The sequence below is a fragment of the Hyperoodon ampullatus genome (assembly GCF_949752795.1).
Source record: "Hyperoodon ampullatus genome assembly, chromosome: 6".
Classification (NCBI taxonomy): domain Eukaryota; kingdom Metazoa; phylum Chordata; class Mammalia; order Artiodactyla; family Ziphiidae; genus Hyperoodon; species Hyperoodon ampullatus.
In genome coordinates, this window is record NC_136919.1 from 88,406,405 (window position 1) to 88,429,248 (window position 22,844).

The window sequence follows — 22,844 nt, forward strand, 5'->3', positions numbered from 1 at the left end:
GAGAGCGGTGCATCCCTTATTTCTAACCAACACCAGTTACCACTTTACTTCTGATGGGAATCTGGGGCTCGGAATGGTAGAAAGTCAAAGGAGGACATCAAAAATGGTAACGTGAGGCCTTAGAAAATAAACAGTATGGGATTTGGAAGATCACCCTGGTTCTCAGGAGGGGTTTGCTATGATAAGTTTGAGCAGGAAAAGTTTACAGCCATTTAAAAACACCCCTTTTGATACTTAAAATTTAAATATTAAACCTGCAATCACTTCTCTGGTCAACAAATCTCAACCCACCAGTTGGTTTTGGAAACTCTGGAAATTCCTCTCCTCCTTTAGCCCCTAGATGTTTCACCCTCCACAGGGGAAAGGAAAGACCCCGCCCCCTGCTCTCCCCACACACACTCTTGAGATCACAGGCTGGGAACAGCCTGTGCACCTCCCAGCTCCACCCACAAATAAAAACAAAGCCACAGGTCTCTTTGGGAGAAAGGAGACTCTAGCAGAGACCAGGATTACTAAAATCTAATGAACAACAGGCTTCAAAAGGCCAACAGGGGACCTCCCTGATGGTGCAGTGGTTAAAAATCCACCTGCCAATGCAGGAGACTTGGGTTCGAGCCCTGGTCCGGGAAGATCCCACATGCCGCGGAGCAACTAAGCCCACGAGCCACAACTACTGAAGCCCGCACGCCTAGAGCCCATGCTCCGCAACAAGAGAAGCCCGTGCTCCGCAACAAAGAGTAGCCCCCGCTCGCCGCAACTAGAGAAAGCCCAAGCGCAGCAAGAAGACCCAACGCAGCCAAAAATAAATTTAAAAAAAAAAAAGGCCAACCAATCTAAACTGTAACATCGAGTAAATGCTATGCTGGTAAAGGCTGCCATAATAACAGCAGAGATGGTGCTACCCAGCATGGAAAAGTAGATGCCAATGAGAACAAACACTCAGTATTCCAGCTCCAAGGCCCATAAGTTTTTCACTGTCTCAAGATAAAAGCATCCTGTACACACTTAAAACAGTTTTGCATTTATTAGCTTGTATCCAAAAGTAAAGGCAAAACTAAAACATTACTGGTTTTGAGTCATAGATTACTCACATAAAGAGCTTTACCCTCTCAAATATTAAGGGTAAACTTCTACTACTTTGTATCTTAATAAAATGGCTTATGTATGTATATAACTCCATAAGCTAAAGTAACATGAACAGGTAACATGAATGGTCTTATCCTTAATAGCACTGGCATCCACTCCGTCCATGCACAGCATTAAGTCAACCTGCCCTGATGTACGAGGACAAATGAAATACCTGCTCCCGTGGTCAAGTCAACCCTGATGGAACCATTTTTAAAATGCAGTGAAAGAAAAGCTCTCTAGAGAAAGGACACGTGAATCATCAGTAGCTATCAAGCTTATTTATACTACTCCTCTGAGGAAAGAAAAGCTTTATGCTGGATAGTCGTTTTGCAGTTTTCCACAGAAAAAAATTAATTTAAGGTTGAGCTACTGTCACCACTTCTACAGTGTCCCCTCAGATCTGTGAGATGGAACAGCAGGGGGTTTACACACTTCAGCTGTAACAGATGTTCTTCACACTTGTTCCTCGTGATAAAATTAACATCTTAAAACTAGCTAATTTGCAAACAGAGAAGCAACATAATTGCACTTTAACAGCCGAACAGTTTTACTTACTTCCTGAGACAGAAATGGGATGACTTGTGCACAAATCGTATTCAATCTCTTGGCGATTTCAGTCTATAAAGACAAAGCGATATAAATGTTTAGTATATTTCATAATCAGTTCAGAAAGATAAAACTTCATACCCAACATCTGAGTCCTCCACTGCCTCACTCTTGAGGGCATAAAATTGCTTTCCCAGGCTATGTTAGCAATATTTATCTTGAGATAAACAGCAGATATTAATCCCACTTGCAAAGTAAGACATAATCGCACGCGTTATTGGTCACTTAAGAGATAATGGGTAGTTTAATTGAGTTGGAAAATCTACGCGGTTTAAGGCTACGTAATCATTAAACCTGGTGGGATTGCAAACCTCTCCGAACACTTATTCAATTACGGCATATCAGGGCACATTCATATAGCAAGTTCATTCAAGCTGGAGTCAGAACCCTGGGGAGCGGGGGCACTGCCAAAGCAGTGTAGCTCTCAAGATAAGGTCTAGAGCGAGAGTGGAAGAAGACCTCCTTCCCACTTGTCTCAATGCCCGCACAACTGAAACAGGACGTTAATGTTAGTAAGCCTTCACTAAGCCTCAAAATTTCAAACAAGCCTAGAAAACACTGCTGAAACAGAACTCAAGTCCATAGTGACAGTCAAGTCAAGGTATTCTGGCTATCTGTAAAGTTTTACCACAATTCAGCATCAAATGCCAGGACCTCACTGACAGGGCCCACGGTTCCACTGAGTTTAGGAAAATGTGTCCTGAGTGTCTGCGGCATGGGCTGTTCTAGAGAAAGTAAGAAAAGTCCCTGCTCAGCTCCAAATGCACAGCAGTCCCTCTACAAGAGGGACAAACTGGCAAAGAAGGGAATGAAGTGTGCTCTGCTCCCAGGCTAGGGTAGGATCCACAGGCCCACCCCACCTCCAACACCCTCCAGTAATGCAAAGGAGCCCTGCTTTCCTCTAACTCTGAAGAACCAGTTCTGTTTAAAAAAAAAAAAAAAAAAAAAGAGTCATCCGAAGAGTCCCACGTTGGCCTTATTTATTTCATCATTTTCTGTCAGTGCTTACTAATGCTGCCTCTATTACTGAATTAGGCAATGAAAAGCATTATGAGGAGAAGAAAATTATGAAGCGCAAAGCCCATGCCCTTGAGAAAGAGAGAATGGAATAAGTGAGACAAAGTAGAAACCTCAGGAACTGTATAATCAAGTACATAAAAAAGAGCTGCCTTTTGTCCTCTGAGATGATTCCAGTTAACTGAGCAACAAGGCTTTGGTTTTATGGGATTGGATTTAGGCCAACCCAACTCAATTCTCCCTGACCACCAATGAGATAGGGTTACAGACAGTGCCTTGGAAGAAATGTACTGGAAGGGGAAATGACTGGTATAGAGAGAACAAACCCATGACCTCGCTTGAACAAGCGGGGCAAACAGATATGTACATGCAAAAAGGGTGCAGCTGTACTAGGTGCAAACACAGAACTGGGTCAGCCCTACCCAGTTCATTTGATCACAGCCACCCACTCAAGCTAACTCAAGGTCATGAAAGCATGGGCGGGCTACCCTTGCCTTTGCAACAGGGTTCTACACTATGTATCTGGGTAGATGTAAAGGAGTAGAGATGCCCTCTGTGGACTCTGAGGTCCTTGCTCCCCACTTCCTACCTGCCTTACATTCCAAGAGCATTCTGTACTTTTCCCATCTCTAAAATTCCCTTCATGTTTTCCAATTTTAAAAATGACATCTGCTCACTTTGAGCACATACACACAAATGTATACTATATAGAAATACACAAGAAAGTTAAAATAACCCTAAGTCCACCATCCAGAGATTACCACAGTAACATTCTGGTGATCCTGGGAAGCAGCACCCCAGGCTCTCATTATCTGTGTGTGCACAAGCCCAGAGTGGAGAGAGACACTTTGATACCAAGGGGTCCCAATACGTATACTGCTTTTCTGTAATTTGTTATTTCCACTCAAATGTGTCATGGACACCCTCCCACTCAATAAAAACAGATATGAATAAGGACATCATCAATATATCCCACTATACAAGCAGACGGGTGTCTCAACACTCCCAATATCAGGGGATATTTATGTTTCACCTAATTTTCCACAGTTACACACTGTTATGTCAAAGAACTCTCTCCTTGGATCTCTAAAAGGAATCTCTAGAAGTAAAACTGCTAGGTCAAAGTGTATGCATATTTTAAACTGTAATGCATGCTGATAAACTGCCCAGCAGAGAAGTTTACCAATTTACATCATCACCAGTCTATGAGGGTGCCTGCTCCCCCACCCAGTGTCAATACTGGGTTTTGTTGACCTTTTTAAAATCTTTATCCATCTAAGAGATTTTAAAATGACCTCATTTTTATTTGCATTACTTGGATTCTTCCTGAAGTTAAACATCTTTTCATATATTGACTGGTCCACTTTATTTTTCCTTTCTCTTTTTTTCTTTTGGTATTTATTCATCCTTGTCTTTTTGTAGTAGTTCTTTCCATATGACAAATACTGACTTTTCCAGTTTTTCCACCTTGTTACCTGTCTTTCAACCTTGCTTATGATGGATTTTTTGCTGTGCGTAACTTTGTTTTTACGTGGTCAAACAAAAAAAGTCTTCCTATGTTCCTGGCCTTTGGGTCAGGATTAGAACACCCCCAAATTACAGAAGCCATTCTTAATTTTCTTCTAGTGCTGCTATGGCTGTACTTTCTGCACTTAATTACTTGACCTACACGGAATTTACTTTAGTTTAAGAAGGAAAGATGATCTCCTCTTTAATTAATAATTATATATGTTATTACATAGAGTGGCTTCAAGGTAGAAGTGAACTTGACTGTCAGGGAACAGTTAAGACCTGGTCTGAATGAAATCAACTTGTAAACCTTTAACATTAAACATTTAATATTAAGAACAAAATAAAAGAAGTACAGATTAAAGCACAGACCATATAAATTGAGTTAGAGTAGCTAAGACACAGGAGGAGCAAGGTTAAAGATCAAAGCTCAAACTGATGAAGAGACATCAAAAGCCATACCATTTGTCCTGGGAATTCTAAATAAATGGTCTGGAGAAGCAACGGAAATAAGAACAGAGAAGGATCTTATCCCAGCTGTCTCCTCCCTCTGCCAGGTCTATAAACCCTAATCTTAAAACTATCCTCTGACAAGTGAGTGTAACTTTGATCAAGGAGGCCTGGATTCAAATCTCACCTGTGATTTACCTTAAAATTCTCCGAGCCAGCTATAGAGTACCTACTCCTGGCAGCGTGAGGATGCAACTTATTTCCCTGACGGTGCTTTGGGAGGTCTAAGACATCACCACCACCCCAGCCCTTAAAATAGTCTGGATGGCAGCATAAAAACTGACAGTGATTCTTTAGTATTATCTCTTGCTTCAACACAAGGGTACTCTGATAAGAACTTTAATTTAGCACAAATTAACGAGTAGTAGTGTTTTCCACCCGTGCTTCTATTCCTGACCACAGAGTTTACAAGCAGATTAAACTGGATAGTTGGCCCTGCTTAAGCAGGTGTTAAGAAAGTTCTGTAACCTTTTCAGACTGCCTTCTTTCTACCTCTTCCAAAGACTAGACAGCTCCAGTGGGGAAAAAACAAAACAAAACAAAACAAAACTGCAGGCTAACTGTATTTCCCCCCTGGAAATCATTTTCCTGCCCAAAGCTGAAGATGTATTTGGTACCTGCTAACAGTCATAATGTTTATAAGTAAACTTACCCTGTGCCTGTACTTCTGACACCATGTAAGGCAACAAAACTAAGTCAGCATTCAAGAGCTAGCCCTAAACCAGATTTGTGTGGAAACTTTGTGCCCAGAAACTTAACCAGCTTGGTTAAGGCCCCAGCATCAGGCCTTACTTCAGGGACTGCCACCACCCACTGAGGCAGCAGGAAGCAGGAGTCCAAATTATCTGTCTAGAGCCAGCTTTTATTCTCCCTGTCAAGGCCAACTCCCTTCTCACTGACTTGCTTATGGTAATACGGTTGGCCCTCATAATCCAAAAACTTGGGTTTGCATCTCAGCACACTAGTATTAGGTGTCCTGAGTTCAGTCACTTCAACCACTGACCCCCAGGTCTCTTATCACCAACCTACTTCAGTGTTTCAGCAGAATCAAGTAAGCTAATATGTAAACTACAGCTGCACTATTACGAAGTGCTTTGCTCTTATCCCAATCCTTCCAGGCCTACCTCAAATCCATGTAGAAGCTGCCTTTCTCCCATAACATCAATAAACAAACTCTAGGCCCTTCAAGATTCTCCAAAGCATTTACCATCATTTGGCAAACTAAGACTTTGTGTTTAAAATCACATCTTATGTGAAGCTTCTGGACAGTTTCCTAACAGCTTCCAGCATCAAGTCTTCTCAACACAACAGGGAAGCGGGAGAAGACTCTGGCTGAACACTTTGATACAGCTCCTCGCTGAATCCTCCCCACCAAAACTGACCAGAGGGCACACATTCCACATGTGGGACTTTCAAAGGAACGCCTCGCTGAACCAAAATGGAATCCCCATACACCCTAAACTCAATGACCAAGATGTAACCACAAAAACCGTTCCTAACCAGTGTCAGAATAAAGCTCTGTTTATAGTAAGAAATTGTGTCTTAGTAGGTACAAGATTCAGGTACATGTATATTTTAACTGAGTTAAATAGGCCAAATACCTCAAAGGCCAGCAATGAACCAAACCCTGGTACATGTTGCAGAGCTCTTAAACGGAAGACATGTTCTTCTGAGCATCTGAACTTAAGTTTTTAGACTTCATGATTCCTAAAAGCTCGGCTTTCCACCTTTTCACACTCCTCCCACCTCGTCTAATTTCCAGACTGAAGAGCCAGCCTGCTCCCCAACGGCTGCCCGCTTCTCCACTACACAGAGTAATATATAATGAAGGTTGTTGTAGGCTGAAAGCAGGGCGAGGACTGCTTAAGAGTAATTGCCCATGGGTCTCAAAGCAACCCAATGGCACCTCGCCCAAAGTCAGCTTACGGAGGGGAAACTCCACCACCATTAAATTGCAAATTGATGGATCATAAAAAATGCCGCTTATGCTGAGGGCTGGCAAACTGATCTTTCTGTTTCCTCAAACCAAGCAGGAGGCCAAGAGAAAAACACAGTGGAGAGCTGGTAAGAAGTGCCTGGCAACAGATAAACCGGCAAGAACATGAAAACAAAGCACACAAAAGGAAATAGATAATCTCTAAATCCCTTCTGACGAGAAGGTTCAGAGTCTGTGAAATGACAGCCTTCAATACAGAAAAATGTTCAACCTCACCAGCAACCAAATAAAATGCAAATGTTGTTGTAAGTAAAGTGGGTCATTCTGCACCAGTTAAGTTAGTTTATTAAAAAAAAAAATAATGAAATCCAACGATGATGAGTCTTCTGGGAAACTGGAGCAATCACACATTACCGATGACAGAGTAAATCGGTACAGTTGTCTTGGAAAGCAACTGGGCAATGTGTTTCAAGTGCATGAAATTATTCAAACCTTTTGGTAAGGCTTCCCACAGCTAAGAATTTATCATAAGGAAATAGTTCTAATGAAAAGCATTCCATGCATGACGCTGCTCACTGCAGCACGAGTTTCAAAGCAAAAGAGGAAAAGTCAGGTAAAAATGTAACAGTAGTTCAACACATCACAAACATCTGCAGCTTTTTAAAAACTTAACATTTGCCCTCCTGATAAATCAGTTGTCTAGTACTAGGAGAAAGGGTTAAATACATGACATCAACCCAAAGGCAAGGCAAGTAACCATTTAAAGTCATGTTTATGATAATGATGCTTAAATGGCCAACACATTTACTAGATGAAGCAGGAGGGGAAGAACAAAGCTGTGGTGTTAGTGTGACTGTTTTTTGTTTGTTTTACAAGATATGCATGCCGCCAAGCGCTGTAATTTGATACCCCAAATAAAATCAGTGATTATCCTGCTGTAGCAGAGTTATCAGTGCCATTTTCCCCCCTCCAGTGACCTTGTAGATCCCGCCCTTGATTTATCGTTTGGATGTATTATTAAACAGGGAAGGGAGCAAAGGGTGATCAGGCCCACCACTCCTGTGACTGACCCTGGCACTGAATCACAAGGATGCTGGCAAACCCTGAAACCCTTTGGGTGCCCGGCCCTCTAACAATCTTCACGTCACATATGGAGAAGCCAATGCCTAAAGGAAATGATTTGCCCAGGATCATAAAAATTAAAAGCCACGTTCGCTGCCTAGTCCTTTCTCCAGGAAGCAGAAGTGGGAAATTGGAACATACTCTAGACCAGAAACAAAGCTGATGTACTCAGCCTTGTTTGCAAAGCAATACAGCCCTAACAGGACCACAGCAGTACAAGGCCAAGGCCACGTCATCGCTCAGCCAACAACGGTACTACAACAAGTGGCCCCAGTCTGTCACTGACAGGGTCACTGTACTCCTGCTGTCTTTGGCAGAAGTACAGTGCAAGGCAAAGTAGGCATTTCACAAGGAGCCACAGTTATAAATTGCAAACCTTAGATAAACAAGTAGCAGCCAAACTGCACTTTTGTCCTCCCCTTCGCAGGCGAACAGAATTAGTGCCTCAGCCCTAACATCAGACAATCTGGCCCACCAGTAAAGCAAAATCCACAAAAACACATCCACAAGTACATCTCTATTTCCTGAAGATGACATCTGATGTGCCTAAAGAAAATTCAAGATGTTTGACTAAAACTGCATACCCAAAATGATATATGCAAAACTCCACAAATAAACTTCCAATACTCCCCCAACCCCTTTACATGAGGGGGAAAGGCTTCTTGGCCTGGAGACCTCCTTCAGAACACTGGCGAGTCACCAGACCATCTCCCATCCTAGCACCATGCTTCACCAGCACACTCATGAAAAGGGAATTTTATCTGAAGTTCTAATGCATCAGAGTAGCTCTGTTTAAAATATAATGACGTCGATAAATGACTAACCACAATTCGGGGGAAATCCAAATGAAAAGGACTTGGGGTCTCTAAGCTGACGATATAATAGTTATGAGGTTATCAGCAGTTTTCAAACATAAGAATGCATCAGGATCACCTGAAAGGCTTGGTAAAACAGACAACTGGGCCCACGCACAGAGTTTCTCAGCCAGGAGGTCTGGGGCCCCAACATCTGCATTTCTAACAAGGCCCCAGGTGCTCTGCAGCTTGTTGGACTAGGGACCACACTTTGAGAACAGTGCCACTGAATAACCAGGACAGCGGCAGCATCTACTTCCTTAGTACACACCAGCTCCAATTACATCCAGGGTCTAAGCATCAGTCAGCATAGGTGCCCTTGGAGACTGGACCGGAAGGTTAAAATAACTCACCTAGGTCAGAAACAGGATGGGAGGTCAGGCCTGCCTTTCTCCAAAGCCTTGTCACAGTGAGAGATGACCACCTTTCTCCAAACATTTTTTTTTCTTTTTTTTTTTTTTGCGGTACGCGGGCCTCTCACTGTTGTGGCTGCTCCCGTTGCGGAGCACAGGCTCCGGACACGCAGGCTCGGCAGCCATGGCTCACGGGCCCAGCCGCTCCACGGCATGTGGGATCTTACCGGACCAGGGCACGAACCTGTGTCCCCTGAATCAGCAGGCGGACTCTCAACCACTGCGCCACCAGGGAAGCCCTTCTTTTTTTTTTAACATCTTTATTGGAGTATAATTGCTTTACAATGGTGTGTTAGTTTCTGCTTTATAACAAAGTGAATCAGTTAATACATATACATATGTTCCTACATCTCTTCCCTCTTGTGTCTCCCTCCCTCCCACCGTCCCTATCCCACCCCTCTAGGTGGTCACAAAGCACCGAGCTGATATCCCTGTGCTATGCGGCTGCTTCCCACAAGCTATCTATTTTACATTTGGTAGTGTATATATGTCCACGCCACTCTCTCACTTTGTCCCAGCTTACCCTTCCCCCTCCCCATATCCTCAAGTCCATTCTCTAGTAGGTCTGTATCTTTATTCCCGTCTTACCCCTAGGTTCTTCATGTCATATTTTTTTCCTAGATTCCATATATATGTGTTAGCGTATGGTATTTGTCTTTCTCTTTCTGACTTACTTCACTCTGTATGACAGACTCTAGGTCCATCCACCTCACTACAAATAACTCAATTTCGTTTCTTTTTATGGCTGAGTAATATTCCACTGTATATATGTGCCACATCTTCTTTATCCATTCATCCGATGATGGACACTTAGGTTGCTTCCATCTCCTGGCTATTGTAAATAGAGCTGCAATGAACATTTTGGTACATGACTCTTTTTGAATTATAGTTTTCTCAGGGTATATGTCCAGTAGTGGGATTGCTGGGTCATATGGTAGTTCTATTTGTAGTTTTTTAAGGAACCTCCATACTGTTCTCCATAGTGGCTGTACCAATTCACATTCCCACCAGCAGTGCAAGAGTGTTCCCTTTTCTCCACACCCTCTCCAGCATTTATTGTTTCTAGATTTTTTGATGATGGCCATTCTGACTGGTGTGAGATGATACCTCACTGTAGTTTTGATTTGCATTTCTCTAATGATTAATTATGTTGAGGATTCTTTCATGTGTTTGTTGGCAATCTGTATATCTTCTTTGGAGAAATATCTATCTAGGTCTTCTGCCCATTTTTGGATTGGGTTGTTTGTTTTTTTGTTATTGAGCTGCATTAGCTGCTTGTAAATTTTGGAGATTAATCCTTTGTCAGTTGCTTCAATTGCAAATATTTTCTCCCATTCTGAGGGTTGTCTTTTGGTCTTGTTTATGGTTTCCTTTGCTGTGCAAAAGCTTTTAAGTTTCATTAGGTCCCATTTGTTTATTTTTGTTTTTATTTCCATCTCTCTAGGAGCTGGGTCAAAAAGGATCTTGCTGTGATTTATGTCATAGAGTGTTCTGCCTATGTTTTCCTCTAAGAGTTTGATAGTTTCTGGCCTTACATTTAGGTCTTTAATCCATTTTGAGCTTATTTTTGTGTATGGTGTTAGGGAGTGTTCTAATCTCATACTTTTATATGTACCTCCACACATTTTTACAAAACAAAACCAAGGCAAGAACACAAACCGGGGCTGGAGGAACCCATCTGACTACTGTGGGAAACCTCAAACAATATTCATTCAGATGAGTCCACCTGTGGCAATGTAATCTTGCCCCTTCTTCAACCTGATGATTAAAGCGAAACAAAGAGTACCAGATGACAGAACCCCATCAGTGGCTCAATTAATCAGAACACAAGTCGTCAATTATGGGCAGATCCTAACTTTTATGTTCCGTCTCCCCCCTCATTTGGCAGCTCCTGCAAGCATTCTAAACCCCAGCCCTTTCCAAAGGGGCACAGACTCTCTCCTTCCACTGCTCACCTTTCACACTCGCAGCTTCTCTCCAAACAAGAAGGGGTTAAAATAAAGGGAAAGAATAACCTGCTGAAGGCTGCTGAGTTGAGATAGCAACACTAATTGCTCCCATACTCTGGCTCCTCGAGAGGCAGATTGCAAGGGCTCGCATCTCCAGAGAAAGCTCTCGGATCTTCGCAGCACCTCTCAGCAGAGCAACTCAAGTGCCCTTAATTGTTTATGTTCTTAATGCAGAGCCTCTTGAATGCATTCATTTTTAATAGCAGGCTTGAGTGTGGGGCCCATCAAAGAATGACAAAGCAACTCTATTCACTGGTCTTCCCTCCTGCAATGACAGTCTTCTGATTTATTTGCAAATGACAAGCTTGGCAGGCTCCACTTGAGGGCTGCCCTCTTTTTTTTTTTTTTTTTTTTTAAGAATTCAGTTGCATTTTCCATGATGAAGTTGAGTCTGCAACGCTGTGTATTTGTGTAAATTCTTCCCCCTTCAGTTCCTTCTAATTAATGACTTAAATGTTTTGACCCAACTGTTGCCAAGCAGTGCATTTGGGCTTTACTTTGTCATTCTGGTAAAGATGCATCCTTGACAAAAGCATCGCAGCTGTTTCAGTGCCTGAACAGCACATTTCCATTATTCACAAACCCTTGTTATGGAGTTCAGAAAGTGCTGTTCACAGGAAATTGTAATGACTTGTCCCATGATGGAAAAAGACAGCTTCGGTGGTGTCAAAGGAAAATGCACTCTGTTGCACCACAAGAAGGGTTTCAAGACAAACTCCACGGGTTGAATCACGGAACGCTACCATGAAGTCACCACCTATTGTTCTGGGAATGGAAAGAGAGCAAGCCTACACCTTTCACCTTCTTCACAGGTCTTACTCATTAGGGAGCTCATGAGAAATTAGATTATATCATACAGTAGCAGGAAGATCAGTGGGAGGAAGAGCCAGCTACATCATCATGGCATGAAGGCTAAAATTACAATTACGAAAATAAAATATGCCTATGTAAAGACAAAGACTGCATGGGAATATGCAAAAACCAAGTCGCCTCTGAAAACCAGGTTTATGAGAATGGTCTTTATTCAGAACTTGGAATGTTATTTTCCTTGCAATAACACTTAAACACGTTCCTTTTCATCATAGCAACCTTTTAGGCCCGTGTAACCAGTCTTTGGTTGGCACTGACTTCCAAGGGTCTGTGTCACTATGGTCCCTGACTTCCATCATGACAAAGCAAACACCCAGTGCACACAACTATAAAGCACAACTTATCATTAGCTTTAGCATTTCTCATCATCCCCTTCCCCACATCTTGTTTGGAAATCACTGAATAAGCAGTTTGGTGTGAATGTTTCCCAACAGGTTGGAATCTTTTGCCAATCTAGATAGTGGGAAAGGATTTCCTGCCTTAGGTGACCATGGGACAGTGGTTCCCTAATTTTAAAAACATGCTACAGCTGAATGACCCACACACATGAAGGATGGCTGCCACTCTTCTTCCAGAGCAACTTCTTAGGGAAAGCAGCTACTCCATCAAGAGGCCTATGCCATCAAAGCCATGTGGCATGGCAGCAGAATGGCCCCAAGTTAGATAGATGTGTGTGTGCATGCATTGCTAAGGCCATCTGAGTCCCAAACTCAGTCTGAGTTGGGAAGCCCCATCCCTGGGCCTTCTTCCTCACAGGCTGAGCTGCTGGAGAGGTGGTCCTTTGGGAAGGAAGACAAGGTTCCTGGCATTCCAAGTGGAAACCTGGGATTCTCTTTTCAATCAACATCATGTGCCAAGAAACCTGCAAAGCTCCAGAATGCAATCTACCCCCCAGAGTGGCCAGAAGATGAATTTGAAGGGAGGGGGCTCTACTGCAAACTGGGAGTCGGCCTCTGCCTCAAAAACAGTGCTCTGCTGAACCCAGCAAGTGCCAGAGGGGCATCAAAGGCTGGGAGCCACTGAGGCAGAAACAGAACTTGTGCGCAGCGAAGTCAACAGTGGAGAAAAAAATTATTTTCTCAAAAACACCTTAGGATCATAACTGAAATGAAATCTGGGAGGCTGGAGAAAATTTTCAAAGCATACCCTTTTGGAAAAGTTTTAAGTATTTACAAGATGGTAAGTACAAGGACACTAGACAACAGACTTCATTAATGCATTCAGAAGTCACAGAATATTAACTCAGCTATGCAGGTGGAGGCAAAGAGAAATATTTTAAATAAAAATTAATTCTTTTTTTTTTTTTCCTTTGGCTGCCCCGTATGGCATGCTGGATCTTAGTTCCCTGACCAGGGATCCAACCCGCACCCCTGCATTGGAAGCATGGAGTCTTAACCCCTGGATCACCAGGGAAGTCCCCACAAATTAATTCTTAGAAAAACAAAATAACCTGATGATCACAACACAATACAATCCACAGAGAAATCTAAGCAAGAGAAAAATAATCATCATTTCTCCAAGATAACAATCAAGCTACGTTCAGGGAAACAAAGTGTGCTCTGTGAGGATAATTTACTCAGGGTTACTTGGATTGACCACAAGTATATATAATTAAAAGTATATGAAGGGCTTCCCTGGTGGCGCAGTGGTTGAGAGTCCGCCTGCCGACGCAGGGGACACGGGTTCGTGCCCCGGTCCGGGAAGATCCCACATGCTGCAGAGCGGCTAGGCCCGTGAGCTATGGCCACTGGGCCTGCGCATCTGGAGCCTGTACTCTGCAATGGGAGAGGCCACAAGAACCACAAAAAAAAAAAAAAAAAAAAAAAAAGTATATGAAGAAAAACCCCCTTATGCCCAGTCATATCAACTTGTAATTTTTTTTTTAATTTTTGTATTTTATTTATTTATTTTTGGCTGCATTGAGTCTTCGTTGCTGCACACAGGTTTTTCTCTAGTTGCGGCGAGCAGTGGCTACTCTTTGTTGTGGTGCGCGGGCTTCTCATTGCGGTGGCTTCTCTTGTTGTGGAGCACGGGCTCTAGGTGCATGGGCTTCAGTAGTTGCGGCACGTGGGCTCAGCAGCTGTGGCTCACAGGCTTTAGAGCACAGGCTCAGTAGTTGTGGCACACAGGCTTAGTTGCTCCGCGGCACATTGGATCTTTCCGGACCAGGGATTGAACCCGTGTCCTCTGCATTGGCAGGTGGATTCTTAACCACTGCACCACAAGGGAAGTCCCTCAACTTGTAATTTTTAAATGATACAGTGTTATAACGTGTTGTCTAAGATTTACTGGGGAAGCATTAAACAAGAAGGGATAAAAGAACACTGGGTCGGGCTTTCCTGGTGGCACAGTGATTAAGAGTCTGCCTGCCAATTCAGGGGATACAGGTTCAAGCCCTGGTCCGGGAAGATCCCACATGCCACAGAGCAACTGGGCCCATGCGCCACAACTACTGAGCCTGCACTCTAGAGCCCGCGAGCCACAACTACTGAAGCCCGTGTGCCTAGAGCCCATGCTCCACAACAAGAGAAGCCACCTCAACGAGAAGCCCGTGCACTGCAATGAAGAGTAACCCCTGCTCGCCGCAACTAGAGAAAGCCCACGTGCAGCAACAAAGACCCAACGCAGCCAAAAATAAAAGAATTTATAAATAAATAAATTTTAAAAAAGAACATTGGGTCATGGAAGTGAGAACAATTTCTAAACCAGGGGCCACCAGGAGTTATCACTCGTATCACTCACCAGTTATTTTACAAGTGGACAAATCAATTTCTGTGCTTGTGTGTGTTTTTAGAAAGCATCCTAGATATTCTCCCATTAATTATGTGGGTTCAGGACATGTCAATTCTTGTTTCCCAGAGCACAAGAAACCAAATTTAACCCACGTATTGTGTTACACTGGTCTGCACTCGTGTGGTTCCCACAGGGCTGGGCTAGCTCAATAATGTCGACCTCCTTCTGGAAGAACAGAATAGACTTCCTGCCATTTGGACTGTGAAACACAGTAATCCACCAGGGAATAAAGGTCAATGTTGCACTTTTGGTCATTACTGAATCATTTGAGATGATCTGCGGTGAGGATGAGAGGAAAATCGAAGGCTGTGAGAACGCTGCAAATGGCTTGACCTCAGACCAATTTCCATCTCCATCTGTCTAATAGACATGTGGATAAAAAGCCTCCCTCCTTCTGGGCTACTCGGCTGTTTTCAAATCCGCAGCACAAGCCAGGAACCAGTTAAACAATACATTAATAAGGGGAAGTAACCTTCTAAGCCCCAGACTGACACTTATTCAGGTTTTAGGTCATCAGCTCAAGTTTGGAAAGTAATTTTCCAGTCTGCAAGCAGTACTGCAAAGCAGAAATTTTAACGAATACGGAGAATCATCTGCAGAGCTGGGGCATGTGCCAGAAATCTCCTTATTTGTACATGCAAATATATGCATGCTTACACCTCCACCCCCCCACCAAAAGACATCCACACGATTTCTATTACGTCTGCTAACACACACACAAAGGGGAACAGCAGTTCCAAAAACTGCGCTGCTGCAAAATAAGTCTTTTTTTCCAAGTGTCCAATTAATGCTGCTTAATCCTTATTAAGGCATTTCAATCCTTAAATACAAAATATTCCTGGGAACCCAGAGCCCAATTATCATTTAAGCCATGGAATAAATGTTAATATCCTAACTTTACACTAATACTCCCCTTTACCGGTTAGGCCAAGCTCCTTTTTTGAAGGTAATGCTGCACCATATATGTTTAGGCCCCCACAGTATATCAATGTCAAACAACATCGTGTCAAGCTAAGATTCAATTCAGGTAAGTGCCACTGCCAAATTTTCTTGTTCCCAGACGGGCTTTAAGATTATTTTATTGCTTAAAATTTAATTTGTTCCAACTCGTGTCGCCATGACAACGTTGGCTAACCCTGCAAATCATTTGGGTAATTGGATATCTTATCTTTCTATTGCTCTCAAATCGAATGATTCTGCTAGAATTGTAACAGCCAATCAAATTTACAGTCCTCCTGAGTAATAGACTTGGAAAAGTAGCCACATTCATCTCCTCTTTACAGCCATATTAACCAGTATGCAGCACACGGTAGAATCTGGTCTTCAAACTATACTCCAAAGTGTAGGTGGTGTCAATACCAATATTCTCACTGTGCAAACTCTACTCAAAAGTCCCCTTTTATACTATTTTAATTTGAGAAGGAACAATTGGTACTCATTCCATATAAACCTTTATCAATTTCAGTACTTTGAGGGAAACTGACAAGAATAATTCTGCATGCTACTCAGAAAAAATAATAATAAAATAAAAATCACAGCATTTGGGGGTTACTTGCCCGTGTGACAAAATCATGACCAAAACAATGGCTGCACAAGATGACAGCAGTACACCAACACTGATGTGCCTGGGGCTCTTTCAGGTGGGTAAGCTACATCTGATACATTGTAAGAAATAAGAATGAATACAGATTTAGCAACCAGTTCAAAAATCTCTGCACCCTTAGAGAAATCCACAGTTGAAATGTGACACCCCCTTATTATTTCATTTAATTCATGAGTATCACAGCATCCAGGGCAGTCAATTATGAAATACAGATTTCTTATAAGATTTCAAAGTCAGCAGTTCTGCTCTTGAGTTACTGGTATGATTTTGGCCTTTGGTCAGCTAAAAAGTACAGAAGTTGGACACATTTCAGTGGTCCAATTCCAATCTCCTCAGTAGCTGTGCAAAGAGATTTGCTCCGCGGGAGCTCAGGGCCCAGGCACTGTAAGAGAGCCAGCCGGGTTACAAAAGGAAAAGGCTCTGGAACCCAGGCCAACTGGCAGGACGAAGGGGTTGTCAAGAACCTCGTGCTTCCCCTACAGACACTCAGCGGACTTCAGGACTCAAGCTAAACACAAACAGACGCAACGTGGAGCTTCTCAGCACACCGATGTCAGCAGGCAGCCGAGCTTTGAAGCAAGCGTGAGAGCAGGTATTAGCAGGTATTGTCTACTGTGTCCTCTGTTATCCCAAATACTTACAAAAAGTTGCTACTGCATCATGCTTGGCAATAAGAGTCAACAGCCTAAACTTCCAGTCTGTCTAATCCCAATGGCCCTGGCTTTTCTCCCTCCTGTGTTTTCCCTGCTTCCTCAAATATTAGCACATAAGCAGCAGCTGTGAATTGACAGTCCACAAAAATCTCAAGCCCGTGGAGTACCTGGAGAATACTGCTACACAATTATCTACTCAAACTTCTGCACGCACTTCACAAGTTTTCATAGCCCAAATAAAACTATATGTATGTATACATCATCAAGGCGCACAATTTTTTTTTCTCCAACTCGGTCATGTAATTCACACACACACACACACACACACACACTTTTTTCAAGATGACAAAACTCTTCAAATTCAAAGTTGGATTTTCCACATTTCATTAAAAATTAAAAAATCAGAAACGCACCTCCCATCCTTTATTTTGCCAAAACTCACTTCGATAAAATGAACCAAATCCTCTTTGTTGTTCATCCATCCCCTTAAATGAAAAAACTCAACACAAGGCTATTCTCACTGGTAGTTGTATTAACTTCTTAAGGCTGTTGCCTTCCAAGGGCACATTTTGCTGTTTGGCTTAAATAAGGCATCTTAATTCCTCTAGATTCTTTAGAAAACAGAGAGTGCCAATAGGAACTTAAAAAGAAGTCTCCTTTTGAGCTTAGAGATAAATGCTTCTGATCTGAGAATAAAAAAAACTTTGTAATTGAGGAGAAATAATGAAAAGTGAACAGTTCAGATGCAGGAAGGAAGGAAACTGGGCTTAGAAAAACAAGATGGGATCATGGCCTAGAATTCCAAGGGCAGGGTACAATTTTAAAGGGACAATAATAGATTCAGGTAACAGACTTTGAGAACAGCCATCCTGAGAGTGCCCAAGTGCCAGACTCCTGCACACAGAAACTCACTCAATCCTGATAACTACCCTATCCAGTAGGTACTACTGTCATCCCCTAACCTTCTAGCCCAGCGGTCCCCAACCTTTTTGGCACCAGGGACTGCTATTGTGGAAGACAATTTTTCCACAGACTGGGGGGCCGGCGGGATGATTCAGGTGATAGTGCGAGCGATGGGGAGTGGCAGATGAAGCTTTGCTTCGCTTGCTCCCCCGCTGCTCACCTGCTGCTGTGCAGCCTGGATCCTGACAGACCTTGGACCGCTAATGGACCCCTGTTCTAGCCTGTTCTTTCTTTGTAAGGAGGAATAATTAGTATCCAAGGGAGACTGGAAGGATTTACAGAGAGCTCCTACAGTACAGTTCCTAGGGCACAAGGAGCTCAATGGATGGAGCTATGACTACTTACTCTAATGTCCCAAATAAGCTTACTCTACAATAAACCCAAGAAGCCGACTTTTGAAAGCCAAACTGCTGAAACAGACGACTGCCTGAGATCCGAGCAGGCACCTGTAGCTGTAGGCTGCGCGGGCACTGGACACCCTTCCTCCATCCCGGTGGCCCATCCATTATTCTCTCCATACCAGACCAAGATGCAGATCAATGTTAAGACCCCCTTTCCTAAACTGAGAGCGACCTTTTTATTTTCACTCACTAATCCACAGAAGCCTTTCAAGTGGCACAAATAAAGGCAGCTGCATTTTGTTCTCTAAATCAATTTTCTCCCCAGCCATCAACTAGATGTTCCTGCACAGAGAAAGAACAGCCCTTCCCTTCTAATTCAAAAATCCATACTGCCATTGCCCTTGCAAACTGCTAAACAAGCAGTATCGGCAAGTCACTTGTGTTCTGTAATATATTTACTGCAAATCCCAATGGCTCGCCTCCTAATGCAGTTTTCTATTGTGTCTGTGCGTGTCAATACACTGGCCGGTCACCTTACTTGTAAGAGGCTCTGCCCGACTGTTTGCTCAAGGCATCAAGAGGGCGCCAAGGACAGACAAAGGCTGCGCTCCTGGAGGCCCTAGGCTTGGAGAGCCTCCTCCACATGCTGGGGGCCTCAAAGAGATTTTGTTTCCTGGTACTTCACACCCCTATACCACCCACGGCCTCTGAGGCCAACCTAAATTCTCCACCAGGACAGCTTCCATCCACACAAAGTTCAAAATCAGAGTCCTTTTGCACAACTACTTCCTGGTTTCCTACCTATAAACACTAAAGCTGTTCCCCCAGGGAATACGCTGATCACATCTTAAAGGTGCATTATCAAGGGCCAAAAGGTACAAGGGCTTGGGAAGGGGAATACGGCTTTTCTGTTTAAGTACAAACCTCTGCATTCAGGTGACAGCTGAAAAGCAAGCACCCTGACACTATATAATGGTGCATCATCTAATACAACCATGCCAAAAACAAAAAGGCAAGTTAACGAGGAAAATGTTATAATATGCTATAAACACCTGTTCAGATGGAATTCTTAAAGTGTACCTGGAGAAACTCCCACTTTCATGTGCATCAGTCTCAAATGGAGTTGGCTGCTAAAGAAAGGCTTGAATTATCTATTTATCTTTCGAGGTGAGGGGAGGGCAAAATCTCTATGCAAGATACGTGACAGGCAGATATTACAAAAACGTTACCTTATAGGCTCCTGGTATCAAATAGGTGGGTATACAGGGTGTTCACTGTACATTTCTCTCTCCTTTTCTGTATATTTGAAATTCTTCATAACAAAAGTGTTTGGGGCGGAGGGAGGGACTCTGTAAAGACTTTTAAGTAAATAATCAGTGGGTATAATCATTATTATTAAGAAACCTGGTGACTAAGTCAAGTCTAATGCCTTGGGAGAAGCTTGTAATGCAACTTATCCACAGCTCTATTAGTGGCTGTAGTCATCCTTAGGAGATGAGCAGTGGTTCCCAGGGCAGTGATGCATGCACACATTCAATTCACACGGAAACCCAGGCCTCAGAAACATGCTACTTTTGTTCTCTCTCTCTCTCTCTTTTTTTTTTTTTTTTTACTACAAACCCCAATATATTACCATAATTAAACCCGTTAAGAAGCCTCAGTGGATATTTGACTATAAATCACTTTCCAAAAGAAAAACAACTGAGCAAAAGTGGCTGGATGAGATTAGAACTGTAATCCTATAAAACATCTAGTGAAACCAAACATTTCATTCTTAACTGTAGCATAAGGAGCCATACTGGTACTGTAGATCCAAGTTTTTAATCTGGATTCCAAGGACTTGCTGAAAGATCTTAAGATGTCCACAAACATCCAAGATTGTCGGGCAAAGCTACCTTGTGTATTAAAATGTGTACTTTTTTTTGCCAAGCAGCTTTCACCTGATTTTCATATGGGTTCAGGATCCAAAACAGTGACAACTACCACTCTACCTAAGGGGCACATTAAATGCTACTTAAATGCCTACTCGAGCTCACTGGGAAGGGAAGATGCAAGTCTCAAATTCAAGCCTCAAGCAGACTGCAACACAGCTGGAATAACAGAAAAAGGCACATGAAAAAACAATACTACAAAAATCAGAGCAACAATAAGCGATGTGACAGCCTCCTGTTGGAGCAGCCATGGAAGGCCTTGAAGTAAACAGGCAGTGTTGGTATTTGAACTAGACCTTGAAGGATACTGAAGGAGGCCATGTGAAGTCTGACAAAATAGCTTGGACTTTTAGGAAAATAGAAAAACATAAAACATATTTTAGGTCTGAAGGAGGGACCCATCTGGCTGGATTAAAGGGCCTGGAGGGAAGAGGACAGAGGTAACCAAGTAAGACTGGCAGGGACAATAACCAGAGGCAGCTACACAAGGCTGTGAGTGATGGGCAAAGAGGCAATTACTGGAGTGGGAAGTCAAAATCAGAAAAAAACGGGCATACCTAGGAGGCCAAAAGACCCAAGCCCCTAAAGGAATTGTGCATTCACCACCTTAAAGGTGTTCCCTTCCAGGGCGAGCGCTCCAAGACTGTTTAAAATGTGGACTAGTGGTCTTGACCGTGGAGTGGGGGGTGTCCCGGGGCCACTCTGGACAAGCCAACAGGGAGCACTGAGAATATAAGAACTTTGATTTTAACCCCTTCATTTACAATTTCCATGTATTATACATGTATACAACATACCAGTACAGTAACATATTTATAGAACTTATAAATTATAAGTAAACAAGTCTGGGGATATGCTTTTAAACTTTTTACTGACAGGCTACACAAAATACCACATACTAATAAGCTAGTCAGACCAGTAATGACACTAATATCAAACCCAGTCCAAAAACAAAAAAAAACAAAAACACCCGGTCCAGTGAATTCCCTGGCGGTCCAGTGGTTAGGGCTCCATACTTTCACTGCTGAGGGCATGGGTTCAATCCCTGGTTGGGGAACTAAGATTCTGTAAGCTGTGTGGCACAGCCAAAACAAAACAAAACAAAGAACCCAGTCTAGTACCACATGTATTTCAGCGGTTTAACAAACTGCATGAGTTGGACACAGAAGTTCAAATGTACCTACATTCTCAAAGACAACTGATTCCGCTTTATCAAGTGAATAATGATTATCTAATGAGTATCTACTGGAAATAGGTGCACTACCCTTCTGGCGTGCACAGCAATGTACACCTACCACACTTAATAGCAGTTTTTCTCTATTTGGCAGATGAAAAAATCGATTTCAACGCACAGAATTCTTCTAGCTTATTTTTTCCTTATACCCAAAATAAGCTTCACACTACCCTTTTCTCGCGAACATATTTTGTGGTCAAAGATGACTAAGTAGCAAATAATACTACTAGAAAAACTAAAAAAATGTGTTTGTTGGGCTTCCCTGGTGGCACAGTGGTTGAGAGTCTGCCTGCCGACGCAGGGGACATGGGTTCGTGCCTCGGTCCGGGAAGATCCCACATGCCGCGGAGCGGCTAGGCCCGTGAGCCATGGCCGCTAGACCTGCGGGTCCGTAGCCTGTGCTCCGTAACGGGAGAGGCCACAAGAGTGAGAGACCCACGTACTGAGGAAAAAAAAAAAAAAAAAAAAAGTGTTTGTTATACCTAGTATGAAAACATGCTGGGGAAGGGGGTAAACAATGTTCTCATGGTTATGAGTATATGTTGCTTCAAAGCAGACAAACAATTAAAAACTTAGTAGTTACTAAAAATTGAAATGCAAAATAATGAAATACAGACTTGTGTGAAATCACAGGTTAAAACTTTTTGTCAACGTTTCTTGGAGTTTCACAAAAAGTGTTATGGTGACTGGGTGATCTATAAACTGAGCAGTTCTGTAATCATGGTGGTTTTTCAAACAATTTTAGAGACCATTTTTTCTTTACCAAGTGAATGGTAATATATGAATCTCTTAACTTATGTTAAAATTTTGGTTATCTTTTTTCATTTTTCTGATCAAACCATGCCTCAGAAAAAAATTAGAAAATCTCTCCCACACCTGAGGGCCCACGCCTACACCCACACCCCCCCACAAACACAGACTCTACTTCAAACATCAAGCCATGTTCATGGAACAATCCTATGGCACACTTCTCACTACAGAACTCACCAATCCTATTAGCAAACACTATGTTGAAGCTATAAATGCCTAATCTTGTCTAATAAGCCAACTTCCCAAAACAGCTCTCTAAAGTTTAATTAAAAACCATTACACCAAATATTCCACATTAAAAGTACTAGTCCTGAGAATTTCAATTTTTAAAATCCTGAAGCAACAGTAAGCATCATGGATAGGAAGGGGGGGGCACAGGACATGACTGAGTCAACCAAACCTTAATGAGAGTCCAGTCAGTTTCTTAGTTTAATCCACTTCTAGAGACCACAGAAGTTTAATAATAGAAAAGCTGAAGACTTAGATCTAGCGAAACTCAAAATGGTTCCAGGAGCCCGTAAGTAACTGAATGTATCTTTAGT

The 22,844-nt window shown here is 42.7% G+C and overlaps 1 protein-coding gene across 6 annotated transcripts in view; it reads right to left on the reverse strand.

Moving 5' to 3' along the window:
- LOC307054202 (transducin-like enhancer protein 1) overlaps nucleotides 1-22,844 on the reverse strand; it is a gene marked incomplete at its 5' end in the record, with an annotated part of 87,629 nt that overhangs the window by 57,110 nt on the left and 7,675 nt on the right. For all 6 annotated transcript variants that reach the window (XM_079705793.1, XM_079705791.1, XM_079705792.1 and 3 more), the window contains one exon: nucleotides 1,684-1,746. In XM_079705793.1, the coding sequence (XP_079561919.1) occupies nucleotides 1,684-1,746 (63 nt within the window). The remainder of the gene's footprint in view (nucleotides 1-1,683; nucleotides 1,747-22,844) is intronic.